Consider the following 14,149-nt stretch of genomic DNA (forward strand, 5'->3'; position numbering starts at 1 on the left):
ACTCTTCCCTCTCGTAGCAAGAGGTGGCAAGAAATTAAACATTTATTGTGTTGGGTTTGAAATAAACTTTATTCTGACATCAAAAATTCTGTGTACTTACACCTCTCAGAGTAGTTTTGGTTTTTTTGTTTTTTTACAATTTGTTGGACTTAATAATTCATCTCTCTGTTCAAAAGTTTAGAATTGACTTGGATTCTATCAGTCATCTTCCATGTCTTGAACATTCCAGAAATTTGTTGATTGCCTTTTTGAAAGGTCTTTCTATATTTTCCTCCTTTTTAATTCTATTGCCAGTTAGACTCCCATCTTCTTCTAACCAGGTTATTTCAGCAACATTTTTCCCCCAGAAGCAAGTCCATCTTGGAGCTTTCACCACATTGACTTTTCTAAAATACTTTAATCTGAATCATCCAAACTCTTTCAGACTCTTGGGACTCTAACATGCAAATAAGAGAAAAAAGAACATATATTCCCCCACTCTATTATATCTGATATCATTCTTTCTCCATGATCTGCTTTTAGTTGTATTAGCTTCTTTTTTTCAAAACTATTGTACTTATTTCCACCTTGTTGGAATTAGCTATTTTTGTTTGCTTTTTATGGGTGTTACCTATGACAGGCACCATACTGGGTTCTTATTTGTGCCCTTCTCCCTGCCTGACAGGTCTTCCTTACCCTTTCCTGTTTCTCTCAGTCCAAATTCTGTCTGTCCTTCAATGCCTAACTTAACTGTTATTTTTCTCTTTGAAGCCTCTTTTTATTTCTCAAGCTATAAGTGATCTTTTTTTTTTTAAGTAATCTTTATATTTCTTCCTTTGAACATTCACAGCACTTTAGCTATACCTCTTAGGGCATTTAACTCCACCTTATGTTAGATATTCACATATTTAACATGAGCTTCTTGAGAGCAGAGGCATTGTATCACTAGTTTTATAATTACCCCTTCATCTCCTATCACCCTACCTCAGTTCCAGCCTAATACAGATAATAGGTTCTTGGTGAATAAACCCTCACTTTTTTTTTTTTTTTTTATTGGTGTTCAATTTACTAACATACAGAATAACACCCAGTGCCCGTCACCCATTCACTCCCACCCCCCGCCCTCCTCCCCTTCTACCACCCCTAGTTCGTTTCCCAGAGTTAGCAGTCTTTACGTTCTGTCTCCGTTTCTGATATTTCCCACACATTTCTTCTCCCTTCCCTTATTTTCCCTTTCACTATTATTTATATTCCCCAAATGAATGAGAACATATAATGTTTGTCCTTCTCCGACTGACTTACTTCATTCAGCATAATACCCTCCAGTTCCATCCACGTTGAAGCAAATGGTGGGTATTTGTCATTTCTAATAGCTGAGTAATATTCCATTGTATACATAAACCACATCTTCTTTATCCATTCATCTTTTGTTGGACACCGAGGCTCCTTCCACAGTTTGGCTATCGTGGCCATTGCTGCTAGAAACATCGGGGTGCAGGTGTCCCGGCGTTTCATTGCATTTGTATCTTTGGGGTAAATCCCCAACAGTGCAATTGCTGGGTCGTAGGGCAGGTATATTTTTAACTGTTTGAGGAACCTCCACACAGTTTTCCAGAGTGGCTGCACCAGTTCACATTCCCACCAACAGTGTAAGAGGGTTCCCTTTTCTCCGCATCCTCTCCAACATTTGTGGTTTCCTGCCTTGTTAATTTTCCCCATTCTCACTGGTGTGAGGTGGTATCTCATTGTAGTTTTGATTTGTATTTCTCTGATGGCAAGTGATGCAGAGCATTTTCTCATATGCATGTTGGCCATGTCTATGTCTTCCTCTGTGAGATTTCTGTTCATGTCTTTTGCCCATTTCATGATTAGATTGTTTGTTTCTTTGGTGTTGAGTTTAATAAGTTCTTTATAGATCTTGGAAACTAGCCCTTTATCTGATATGTCATTTGCAAATATCTTCTCCCATTCTGTAGGTTGTCTTTGAGTTTTGTTGACTGTATCCTTTGCTGTGCAAAAGCTTCTTATCTTGATGAAGTCCCAATAGTTCATTTTTGCTTTTGTTTCTTTTGTCTTCGTGGATGTATCTTGCAAGAAGTTACTATGGCCGAGTTCAAAAAGGGTGTTGCCTGTGTTCTTCTCTAGGATTTTGATGGAATCTTGTCTCACATTTAGATCTTTCATCCATTTTGAGTTTATCTTTGTGTATGGTGAAAGAGAGTGGTCTAGTTTCATTCTTCTGCATGTGGATGTCCAATTTTCCCAGCACCATTTATTGAAGAGACTGTCTTTCTTCCAATGGATAGTCTTTCCTCCTTTATCGAATATTAGTTGCCCATAAAGTTCAGGGTCCACTTCTGGATTCTCTGTTCTGTTCCACTGATCTATGTGTCTGTTTTTGTGCCAGTACCACACTGTCTTGATGACCACAGCTTTGTAGTACAACCTGAAATCTGGCATTGTGATGCCCCCAGATAGGGTTTTCTTTTTTAAAATTCCCCTGGCTATTCGGGGTCTTTTCTGATTCCACACAAATCTTAAAATAATTTGTTCTAACTCTCTGAAGAAAGTCCATGGTATTTTGATAGGGATTGCATTAAACGTGTATATTGCCCTGGGTAACATTGACATTTTCACAATATTAATTCTGCCAATCCATGAGCATGGAATATTTTTCCATCTCTTTGTGTCTTCCTCAATTTCTTTCAGAAGTGTTCTATAGTTTTTAAGGTATAGATCCTTTACATCTTTGGTGAGGTTTATTCCTAGGTATCTTATGCTTTTGGGTGCAATTGTAAATGGGATTGACTCCTTAATTTCTCTTTCTTCAGTCTCATTGTTAGTGTATAGAAATGCCACTGACTTCTGGGCATTGATTTTGTATCCTGCCACACTACCGAATTGCTGTATGAGTTCTAGCAATCTTGGGGTGGAGACTTTTGGGTTTTCTATGTAGAGTATCATGTCATCGGCGAAGAGGGAGAGTTTGACTTCTTCTTTGCCAATTTGAATGCCTTTAATGTCTTTTTGTTGTCTGATTGCTGAGGCTAGGACTTCCAGTACTATGTTGAATAGCAGTGGTGAGAGTGGACATCCCTGTCTTGTTCCTGATCTTAGGGGAAAGGCTCCCAGTGCTTCCCCATTGAGAATGATATTTGCTGTGGGCTTTTCATAGATGGCTTTTAAGATGTCGAGGAATGTTCCCTCTATCCCTACACTCTGAAGAGTTTTGATCAGGAATGGATGCTGTATTTTGTCAAATGCTTTCTCTGCATCCAATGAGAGGATCATATGTAAACCCTCACTTTTAAAGTATAACTTAACCTTGGGGTGGCCCATTCAGTTAAACGTCCAACTCTTGATTTTGGCTGAGGTCATGATCTCACCATCGTGAGATGGAGTTCCAAGTCCTTCTGCTCACTGGGTGTGGAGCCTGCTTAAGATTCTCTCTCTCTTCTTCTACCCCCCACACCCGCATACTCCCACCCTCTCTTTCTTTCTCTTAAAAAAAATTATGGATAAATTAACCTTGCTTTTGAAAATTCTTTTCATTACTTTAAAATTATTCCATTATGACTCCATGGAGAAAAAAAATCAGTAATTTATTTAAAAAATTATAACTAAAAAGCCTATATAAGCTGTAATGACTATAAAACAGGTAAGCATAAAACTATTAAAAGCAAACCATTTTTAAAAAGAACTAGAACTACATCCCTAAAATACAGAGTATTCTTTCCAACTAGAATATAAAGATTAATGTGAGATCCTTACTATCTATTTCCCATCTAACATTGATTGCAAAATTACCTGGACACAATCGTAGAGTATATAACCAATTACGTTTTCAAAGGAATATCCCAGAAAAAATGTCTCTGGGAATAGGAGCAACCTTTGGAGGTATAGATTATTGGCTCTTTAAACAGATGGGAATTACTCATATGTTGGTATACCTTGGGTAGTCCCTAGAACTTTTTTTAAATGAAGGGAATTAGAAATGGAGGGTGTTCTCATAGGAATAATTTCTATTATACAAACTAATTTTTCTTTAACTGGTAATTTTTTCTGGTGCCCGGCCAACTTGGAAAGTTTCTGTGGCCTTGGAAAAGACTCTCTGAAAAGGAAATTTCTGATAATATATGCTAAAGCCTTATTACTTCTCAGAAGCATAAATGAAAGAGTGAGAGAGAAAAAAAGGATCTGAGAATTAATATAGCATGGGGGTAAAGAGCAGAGACTTTGAAGAGTGATGGAACTGGATTTGAATTCTGTCACTGCCACTTAGTAGTTGTATAACCTTGCATAAGTTACTTCATATCTCTAAATCTGTTATCTGTGAAATAAGGATAAAAATAACTTGAAGTTTTGTGAGGATTAAATGGAATCATGCCTATAAATTACTTGGCAGAGTGATTCACTGTTGTGGCACAGTAAATGTTAGATACTATAACTGTGATGACGTCCTAGGTCCAGACATAAAAAATTCACCCATAGATTCTTAGAATCCATTATAACATGTTTGACATGCCATGTGTGGTTGTTATACTCAAATTAGTATATGCATAGGTGGTTTTGTGAGTGACTGATGAGTCAGTAGAATTAAGAATTCTACTTTTAGTTTTCCAGTAGGAATTCAAGTGCAACCAGCAAACCAGAAAAAATAAGTCTAAGCTGAAGTTGAAGTTTATTTCTCTATAGGCAGTTTTTCTATCAGAAGATAGGATTTTACCTGTTCACTGAGCAACTACTAAATGTCAGATGTGTTAGATTCCTTTAAAAGGACTGACTCTTGGTTTCAGCCCAGGTTGTGATCTCAGAGTCATGAGATTGGCCCCGAGTCAAGCCTCCCACTGAGAGAGAGTGAAGCCTGCTTAAGATTCTCTCCCTCTTCCTCTGCCCCTCCCCACACACGTGTGCATGCTCTCTTGCTCTCTCTCTAAAAAGAAAAAAAAGAAAAGAAACAGTATGTTATTTTATTCAGTTGCTATAATCCAAGGCAGAAAGAATTTAAATAATAATTCGAATTTGCTCAAATCCATACTGTAACTGGTAGGGATTTGCAGGGAACTATAGGTAAATGGTAGGAACTCTGAGGAATTTGAACTCTTCTCTCATTCCAAATCATTTCCTCTAGCTTTGTATTCCTAGCATCCCTCTTTCAACTTGGGGAACTTTAAAAATTATCAGTGCCTATGCCACACTTCAAGCCTTTTTTTTTTTTTAACATTTTTTTATTTATTTATGATAGTCATACAGAGAGAGAGAGAGAGGCAGAGACACAACAGGCAGAGGGAGAAGCAGGCTCCATGCACTGGGAGCCCGATGTGGGATTCGATCCCGGGTCTCCAGGATCGCGCCCTGGGCCAAAGGCAGGCGCCAAACCGCTGCGCCACCCAGGGATCCCCACTTCAAGCCTTTTAAAGCAATTTCTAGAAGTGAAATCCAAGCATCAGTATTTTTAAAAACTCCTTAACTGATTATTGTTACATGGATTGAGAACTATTGATATGTTCGATGCGTTTTGACTGTTGAAAGAATACATACCTAATGGTGCAGTTGCTCCATTGTAATTCCAGTAATTATAGTCAACTATAGAGTGCTTTTGTACTAACTTAAGTCTTTAAAGGGGGCTTTGTATATATTCTCCATTTGCCCCCATGGCACATATAGGACAATATCTGGCAGGAGGTAACTTTTTGTTGCTGACAGAATTCTGAATTCCTTCCATTATTGAAGAGAATAGATATGGAAATAGGGTAAGGTTCAAGGTTCCTTTCTTGTGTCTCGTCCAAGGTTAAAGACATAGGTTGTAAATAGATATTTATTGGTTATTTTTAGAATAATTTTATTTTTTTGAAATAATTCATGGTTCAAAAATAAAACAGTAGAAAGGGATAAACATTGAGAATTGTCCATCTGCCAATCATAGTTCCCATCCCAGGATATATCAAATGTTATATTGGTATTTTTCCAGAGATACTCTAAACATTTATAAGCAATTATATTTACACATACTTCCTATTTTTACCCAGATAGTAGTATGTCCATTATGTTTGTTTGTTTACTTAACAGTGTATCTTTTTTTTTAAGATTTTAAAATTTATTTATTCACGAGAGACACAGAGAGTGAGCAAGGCAGAGACAGGCGGAGGGAGAAGCAGGCTCCATGCACAGAGCCTGATGTGGGACTAGATCCTGGGACTCCAGGATCACTCTCTGGGCTGAAGGCAGGTGCTCAACCACTAAGCCACCCAGGCATCCCATTTTTATTTTAAATTTTATTTATTCATGAGAGATACAGAGAGAGGCAGAGACATAGGCAGAGGGAGAACCAGGCTCCCCAAAAGGAGCCTGATGTGGGACTCTGTCTGAAGACCCCAGGATTAAGCCCTGAGCCCAAGGCAGATGCTCAAACACTGAGCCACCCAGGTGTCCTGACTTAACAGTCTATCTTACCCACATACAAAGAATGTTATCAGCATATAATTGCTTCCATCTTTTTATGACTAAATATTATTTCTCTATGTACCACAACTTATTTTCATCTATCAGCTGTTGGTGATCAGTTGTTTCTAATTTTTCTCTATTATAAACAATGCTACATTGAATAGATAAGTCATTTCACTTCTGCATGAGCATATCTTTAGATAAATTCCTAGAAATTAAAGTATTGCCAGTTTGGCTCTTATGAAGGTTGTGTATTGATGGGTTGGGAAATAATGAAAAAGCATGAAATAATATGAGGATTAAAGGTATAAAGAAGGAAGAGTGACCAAAAATGATTATACGGGAATGATATTAAAATGGCTTGACAGGATAGGAATGAAGCTGGTAGCCAAGAACAAGGAGAGAGAACCAACAGGTTTTGTGGTATATATACATGGAATATATTTGGAATTAAAATATACTAATGAATTTTCTAAAATCCTAACATTTTTACTCTTAAGTCTTGAACTTTTTAAAACACATTTTTAATGTGATGCTCTCTTTATGAAAACTCCTCATTCTTTAAGAGAAAATACCCTTGCAATTTTCATTTCATGATTATATTTAGCATTTGTTGATCAAGATTTTAATGTTTTCACGCATAACTATTTTTTACTTGAACTCTTTCTCTTTTTTTTCCTTCAGCCCTGGAAGAAAACGAGACTTTTCCCCTGTTTCTTGGAGTCAGTACTTTGAATCCATGGAAGATGTAGAAGTAGAGAATGAAACTGGCAAGGATATATCCTTTGCAAATGGCTTATTCTTTAGCAAGCTTATAATACTAAGAAGACATGTATAGTTTCTGAAATGTTCTTTAGTCCTGCTATTTATTTCATTTTTATTCTCCATCTGTTCTGTGTACAGCATGGAATTTAACCTATAAGTCTATGCCAGTATCTTACTTGGATATATTTGTCTAATGCACGGGGAGAGGATTAAGAATTAAATTCCTGACACTGATATCTCTTTTAAGGAGAAGTTTTTATGAGTCAGGTAAGTTGAATCAGTTTAGCATCTAGAAATTAGGGACTATGTCCTCATTAGGGCAACAGGGAATCTTTTTTTTTCCCCCATTGATACTGGCTCCATGCTTCAAAAACAGGTTTGGTGTTTCAGAAACTTCTGTTTAAGTGTCTCTTGAGTTTGGAAGTCTGCAGCTTTACATAGAGCCTGGTACTGCCTGAGGTTTTTAATCAGTATTATTATGATTAAATTATCAAAAACATAAGTGAGCAAAAGCTTAGATATATTATCTTTAACTATTCATACACTTTTCGAGTTTACAAGAGTGGGTCAGAGGGTCCCGTCCTACTCCTTCTGCATGGAGGAGGCCATTCTGCCCTTTCCTGGGCTGTGTTCACAGTAAGTAAGAAGTTGATAATAGAAGCTGATGTTAGCACAACCATTGTTTACTTCTGGATAAATTTGACTAACCTAACTCTTCCTTCTATGTTCACTCATATAGCTTGATATAAGAAAGTTAGGGATGTGGGTTGATTATGAATATTTTTAATGGGAGGCCCAAGATCACCTGCTCTTTAAAGTTCTTAACTGGGGTGAGCTTTAGTGCATGAATTGTTCAAACATTTTATAAAATGTTCTCTATATATTGCATTGGGGTGAGGGAGATAGGATTTGTTCCTGGTTGAACGTGGATATTTAGGATTTGTTCTTGGTTGAACGTGGATATTTAATTAAGTAATAGATAAGCAGAAATATTCTATTCAGGTGCTTTAGATAGAGATAATGTCTATCCTTTATTTGTCTCCTTCATAGAGCCCAGTGTAGTACTTTATACATGGAGATGTTACAAAAATATTTGGTAAATTTTTCTTCTCTTTTAAACTAATGCTTTATATTTTAATGATATTAGTGAGCTACTGGGAAATAAACAATATTTAGTTGATGATACCCTGGTCTATAGTAGAGGATGTATGTCTATGTGAATGCTACCAATTCTAGATCTTCCTGATTTTCTTGACTCTGTGCAAGGAGAGATGCTGGTAAGGAAAATACTAGCAATGTTCCTATTGAATATGAAATTGTCATCTCTTCTTATGTGTATCAAGCAGACGCACAAACTTCCTCTATTTACCACTAGGAAGTCTGAGGGACAGAAAGTGGGGGCAAGCAGGAATTCAGTACAAGATAATTGGACCTAGATGACTATGGAATTGAGGAGGGCTCTGAACATATTATTATATTCCTGGCAGCAGATTTATTGGGAATAGTCTCAACATGTAGGCACTTACTCATCTTATTGAATTATTAAATGATTTGATTCCTATCTTGTTTTCTACTTCCTTTCTCTTGACTTTAGGATATAACTATTTGATTTGCCCTTGAGTGCCAGGCTCCTTCATCTCCCTACACCTATATTGTCCAATGTAATGCAAAATCATATATGTAAATTTTTTGCCACATAAGGTAATTTTAAATCTAGTAGAGACATAAAATAGGTAAAAAGAAACAGATTAAGATTATTTTTAATAATATATTTTTATTTAACCCATGGTACCCAAAGTAGTATCATTTCAATAGGTAATCAGTATAAAAATTACTATTGAGATATTTCACTTTATTTTTTATACTGTCTTTGAAATTCAGTGTATATTATAGGTAGTCATAACACATCTCAGTTTGGACTAGCCACATCTCAAGTCCTTAATAGCATCACTTTGGTCACTTACATTCTTCACCTCGCTTGTGAGGTGAAGACCATGTCTTAGTTATGCCTGCCACATTATTGTATGCTCAAGGAATGTCTCTTGAATGAACAAGTGACAGCATCACATGCCTGTTCCTAATGTAGCAACTATAGTAGTAAGTATACTCCAGTTGCCCTGAACTAAGGTCAGAGCCACCAGAAATGGTTTATGTACTATAACTTGCCTGACATGGTTATTGGGCAGCTAACATGCTGGAGACATGGAGGGGAAGAAATGTGTGACTGTGGAGAGGAAATAAGCACCATCTTAATTGGTGTGTCACATTCGTATAACTGAGTTGAAACTTGCTAGGGATAGTAACCCCAGGCTGTACCTCATAAGAAATTTGGCAAAAAGTAATGTTGGGATAGGAAGAGCTTTATTCCAAGGATAGTATGTAATGGGTCACAAAATCTTGTAAAATTTTGATGAGAATTACCTACGAAAGCCTGAGGTAGTCTTGCTGTATTCTTTGAACTTTTAATCAGCTCCCTAGCACTCTAGTACAAAATCAGAGCTAATGTTACCTATTTGAGTGTTCAGAGTCCTTAAAGATGAGGGATCTGCATAGAGCTAGAACAGATTTCCCATGAAACAACTATTGTTTAAAAAAAAAAAGGGGGGGGCAGCCTGGGTGGCTCAGCAGTTTAGTGCCACCTTCAGCCTGGGGCCTGATCCTGGAGACCCAGGATTGAGTCCCACATTGGGCTCCCTGCATGGGGCCTGCTTTTCCCTCTGCCTGTGTCTGCCTCTGTGTGTGTGTGTGTGTGTGTGTGTGTGTGTGTGTGTGTGTGTCTCATGAATAAATAAATAAAATCTTAAAAAAAAAAAAAAAAAGAAAGAAACAGCTATTGTTTTTGACATTAAGGAAAGGAACAATGAAGTAGAAGTTGGAAGATGTGATTTCTAGTCCCAGTTTTACTGTACTGATAATATATCCTTGAGGAAGCTACTTAAGCCCTGGAACAAGCCATGTAAGCCTTTACTCCTCAAATACAGTCTTCTTACACTTGAAGTTTTCTTTGAAAATTATGTAAAATAATAGAATATGAAAACTAAATTTTAAACTCATGTACAAATATTGTAAGTGGTTTGTTGAGATATATTGATATTAAATATTTTTATCTCATAGAAACAATGAAATAACATGGAAAGTGACTGGCATAGAGAAGGTAGTTGATAAATAGCTGCTGATGTTATTAAATGTGTCATTGAGGAAATCTCTAGTTCTTTTTTTACCAAAGTATAGTCTACAGATTACAAATTCCATGAGATATTAATGAAATAGGGTTTTTGTGATTAAGTGAGTTTAAGAAGTATAACATGTAATATCCTTCTCTGATCTCTAAGAAATTCACCATGTATCAGTATGTTATTAAACCCTTTAAGATGTTCTTCTACTTCTACTTCATGCAGCTGTCTTCCCAATGTATTTGACGACTCACTTCCTTTTTTCTAAAACATCTATTACCATCCCATACTTTGTGAAAGTCTTTTATAGACAGATCATTATATCCCAATTGTTTATCTGGTTTACTTGTATAATCAAGGAAATGACCTACCACTCAGCTTAATAGCTTGGACTTTTGCTCACTAAATTTACTTGCCCTTTTTTTATTGTTGTTATTCCTCACAGTGTACCAGCCCACTGAATGAGTTTCTATGTTACAGTGCTTTGAAAATAAAAATGGCTACATAAAAGTTAGTGCTCTGGCAATTGACTTGACTCCAGGGGTTATATTTTTCATAAGCACTAGAAAATGATCCAGAAAGCAGCCATGGCAAACAGCAGGAATAAGCCCTAGCACCTTATGGTCATGAGAGGCAGAATTTCCCTCAGACTTCGATCTAGATGATAGTTGGTAAAATACGGTAGTAAAATAGAAACAAAAAGGCACTAGCATAGCAGGAGGACAAGTATACTGACAGCCAAAGGAAGAGATGAACAATGGATTGATATTTATGAATGCTAAATCATGAAATTCTTGAGAGCAGGAACTGTGCCTTATCCATTCTTAATATGACAGCACACAGGGCCTGTCCTGGAGTTGGTGCTCAATAGTTATAACTTGAATAAGTTAACACTGACCTTGAACAATTAGCAAAGGATAAATTTTGTTCATTGTTTCCTGTTTGAGAAAGCAGAAAAGATGTAATCATTCTAAAGCCTTTATCAAATGTCAGCAAGTCATTTACGTATGATTGATACACAAAGAAGTTATATAACATGCTTAGAAAAATCCCAGACACAAGATAGGCAAGACCAAAGGACATGAAGAGACAGTTCATGGAGAACAAACAACATGAGCAAGTTCGTCCTCACTAGTAATCAGGTATGATTCATAGAGGCGGTGTCATTTTTTTTAGATATCAATAATATTTTCCAAAACTAATTCTTAGTGTTGCCAAAAGTATTAGAAAACAAATACTTTCAAACATTGCCAGTAGTATTGTAAATAGAGCTCTCTTAGAAAGTAATTTCTCACTTTGATTGAATTATCAATATATTTATACCATTTGACACAGACATCATACCTCTAGGAATCTAAGAAAATAATACCAAATATAAGACATGTTATTTGTCTGAAATTAGCAGTCTCAATGTCCAACAACAAGTAAATGATTTAATAAACTAGATGTATTTATAAGACATTATACAATGTTGAAGAAACAATTTTCGGGGCACTTTGGTGGTTCAGTAGGATTAAGCATCTGCTTTTGGCTCAGGTTATGATCCCAGGGTCCTGGGATGGAGCTCCACATTGGGCTCCCTACTCAGCAGGGAACCTGCTTTTCCCTTTCCCTCTGCAGCTCCCCCTGCTTGTGTGCAGACATTCTCTCTCTCTCAAGTAAATAAATAAAATATTTTAAAAGAATAAAAGTAAATAAATTTAAAAAAAATTCTTCTGGACACTATGGAAAAAAGCTGAGTGATTTTTTTTCCTGTTTTTTCTATTTTTTAGGTTTTGTTTTTCAATTGTATGTATGTATTACTTTGTAACTTAAGGATTTTTTTTCTTTAATGGAAACTATTTTCAAAGGAAAAACTTTGTACTCATTTGAAAGGTTTTATTCAGTTCTGGATACCACAAGTTAAAGGGACACTAGCAAACTGAAACTTGTCTAGGAAAGAGCAGCCATGAGTAGAGTACTTGAAACCATAACTCAAGGAACAGTTGAAGGCACTGAAAAAATGAAAGACTTGGGAGATGTAACATTTGCCTTCAACTATAATAATAATTTTTAAAAGTCAACCACATCTTTTAAATATTTTCTATATGCCTGTTACTATGCTAAGTGCTTACGTGCATAATCCCATTTAATCCTTTCTGTGTTTCTATGAGGTTAAGCAGATGAGAACATTAAAATTTAGCCAGTGACAGTACCAGAACTCAAAACTACCTGTATCTGTCTTCCGTATGCATGTTTCTCTGAAGACTGATTCTGTACTACCTAAGAGTAGAGACTCAGGGCAGAAACCATAGACATACAAAAGGCAGAACTTCTAATGATTAGGACTATTTCAAAGCAGCTCAGGCCTTCTACAGAGGAAAAGTAAGCATTCATCTCAGTAGCATACTAGCACAGTGCATATTATAAGATTTAATTACAAATGTATCTTTCACAGTTCCTTCTTATCCATCCATAATTCTGTAAAATCCCTAGACCTGAATAGAACTCGTTTTCTATCTAAATGTTTCATGATTTTCTTTTTTTTTTTTTATAAGGTGACCCAGAGATTCACCCAAAGAAATCCTCTTAACTATCAAGAGAAAGCATTTCTACTTTGGCTTTTTAGTAACAGGAAAAAAGCAAATAAAAAAAATATATAGTCATTTTTGTGGAACTAGCAAAAAGTTATAGCTAATAGAGGGAAATTATGGTGTTTTAAAGGATAGGCTTTAAGTTTCTAGAAAACTAATTTTTTAGAATCCTTTATTCCTTGGTTATATCCAATAAAGTAGTTGTTACTGTAGTTATTACTATAATGATCATATATAGTGAGTTATACTTAGAACTCCATAGCACCCATCACCAGGTACTAGTTATAACAGACTGACCTCATTGTTGTTGGAGAATCCAGAACTAAGCAGAAATTGAAGTTTGACAGAAAGGAGAGGAGCAGTGGTAGCTCATTAGCACATGCACTCTCAACAGGCTAGATTTTGCCAGTCTCCAGTTGTTTTCAGCTTTGGTAACTGTGTCGGACCTGGAACCAACCAAGTCCGAATTAATTAAAGCCAAGAGTTGAATCTGAAGTGTCTTCTGATTTCTGTTTCTTCTTCCAGTTGATTTAGTTCATGTTAGAAATAATTACTGAATATATTCTATAATCCAGGATTTGTGCTGGGTTACTAAGGATAGAAAAATGAGAGTTCACTTCTTAATAAGATCAACTAATCAGGAAATAACTTGCTAACTCCCTACTTTTTTATATTAGGTGCTATGGATACAGTGGAAAATTAAACACATCCTATCCTCTTGTTCGTATGTTTTAAGTCTAATGAATAAGATAGGAAAAAGAACGCATATGCGTACAAATAACAGCAAAAAAAAAATTAAGGTTTGAATCTAAAACAGCTTAACCTGTCAAGCTTTAGTTTCTCAGTCTGTAAAGTGGGTATGATGCCACCTAAGTCAATAGGGAAATTGTGAGAGTAAGTAAAAGATTATGAGCCTTTGATAAAGTGCTTGACTCACACTCAGTTTTAGATAAATTTACAGCATCTGTATACAAGATACAAAAATAACAGGAGGGAATGATGAACTCTGGTGATGATTGAGGGGACTATAAGAAAAGTAGAAAGTTTCATTAAGAAAGAGGACATCTGGGATCCCTGGGTGGCGCAGCGGTTTGGCGCCTGCCTTTGGCCGAGGGCGCAATCCTGGAGACCCGGGATCGAATCCCACGTCGGGCTCCCGGTGCATGGAGCCTGCTTCTCCCTCTGCCTGTGTCTCTGCCCCTCTCTCTCTCTCTC

At 36.4% G+C, this 14,149-nt stretch overlaps 1 protein-coding gene across 1 annotated transcript in view; it reads left to right on the plus strand.

Moving 5' to 3' along the window:
• Positions 1–14,149, plus strand: part of PPME1 (protein phosphatase methylesterase 1) — an 88,229-nt gene that overhangs the window by 38,118 nt on the left and 35,962 nt on the right. Inside the window, exons 2-3 of the mRNA XM_072794567.1 lie at positions 7,108–7,201; positions 7,732–7,824. Coding sequence (XP_072650668.1) covers positions 7,108–7,201; positions 7,732–7,824 — 187 coding nt within the window. The remainder of the gene's footprint in view (positions 1–7,107; positions 7,202–7,731; positions 7,825–14,149) is intronic.

Source organism: Canis lupus, chromosome 23, assembly GCF_048164855.1.
Source record: "Canis lupus baileyi chromosome 23, mCanLup2.hap1, whole genome shotgun sequence".
Lineage (NCBI taxonomy): Eukaryota > Metazoa > Chordata > Mammalia > Carnivora > Canidae > Canis > Canis lupus.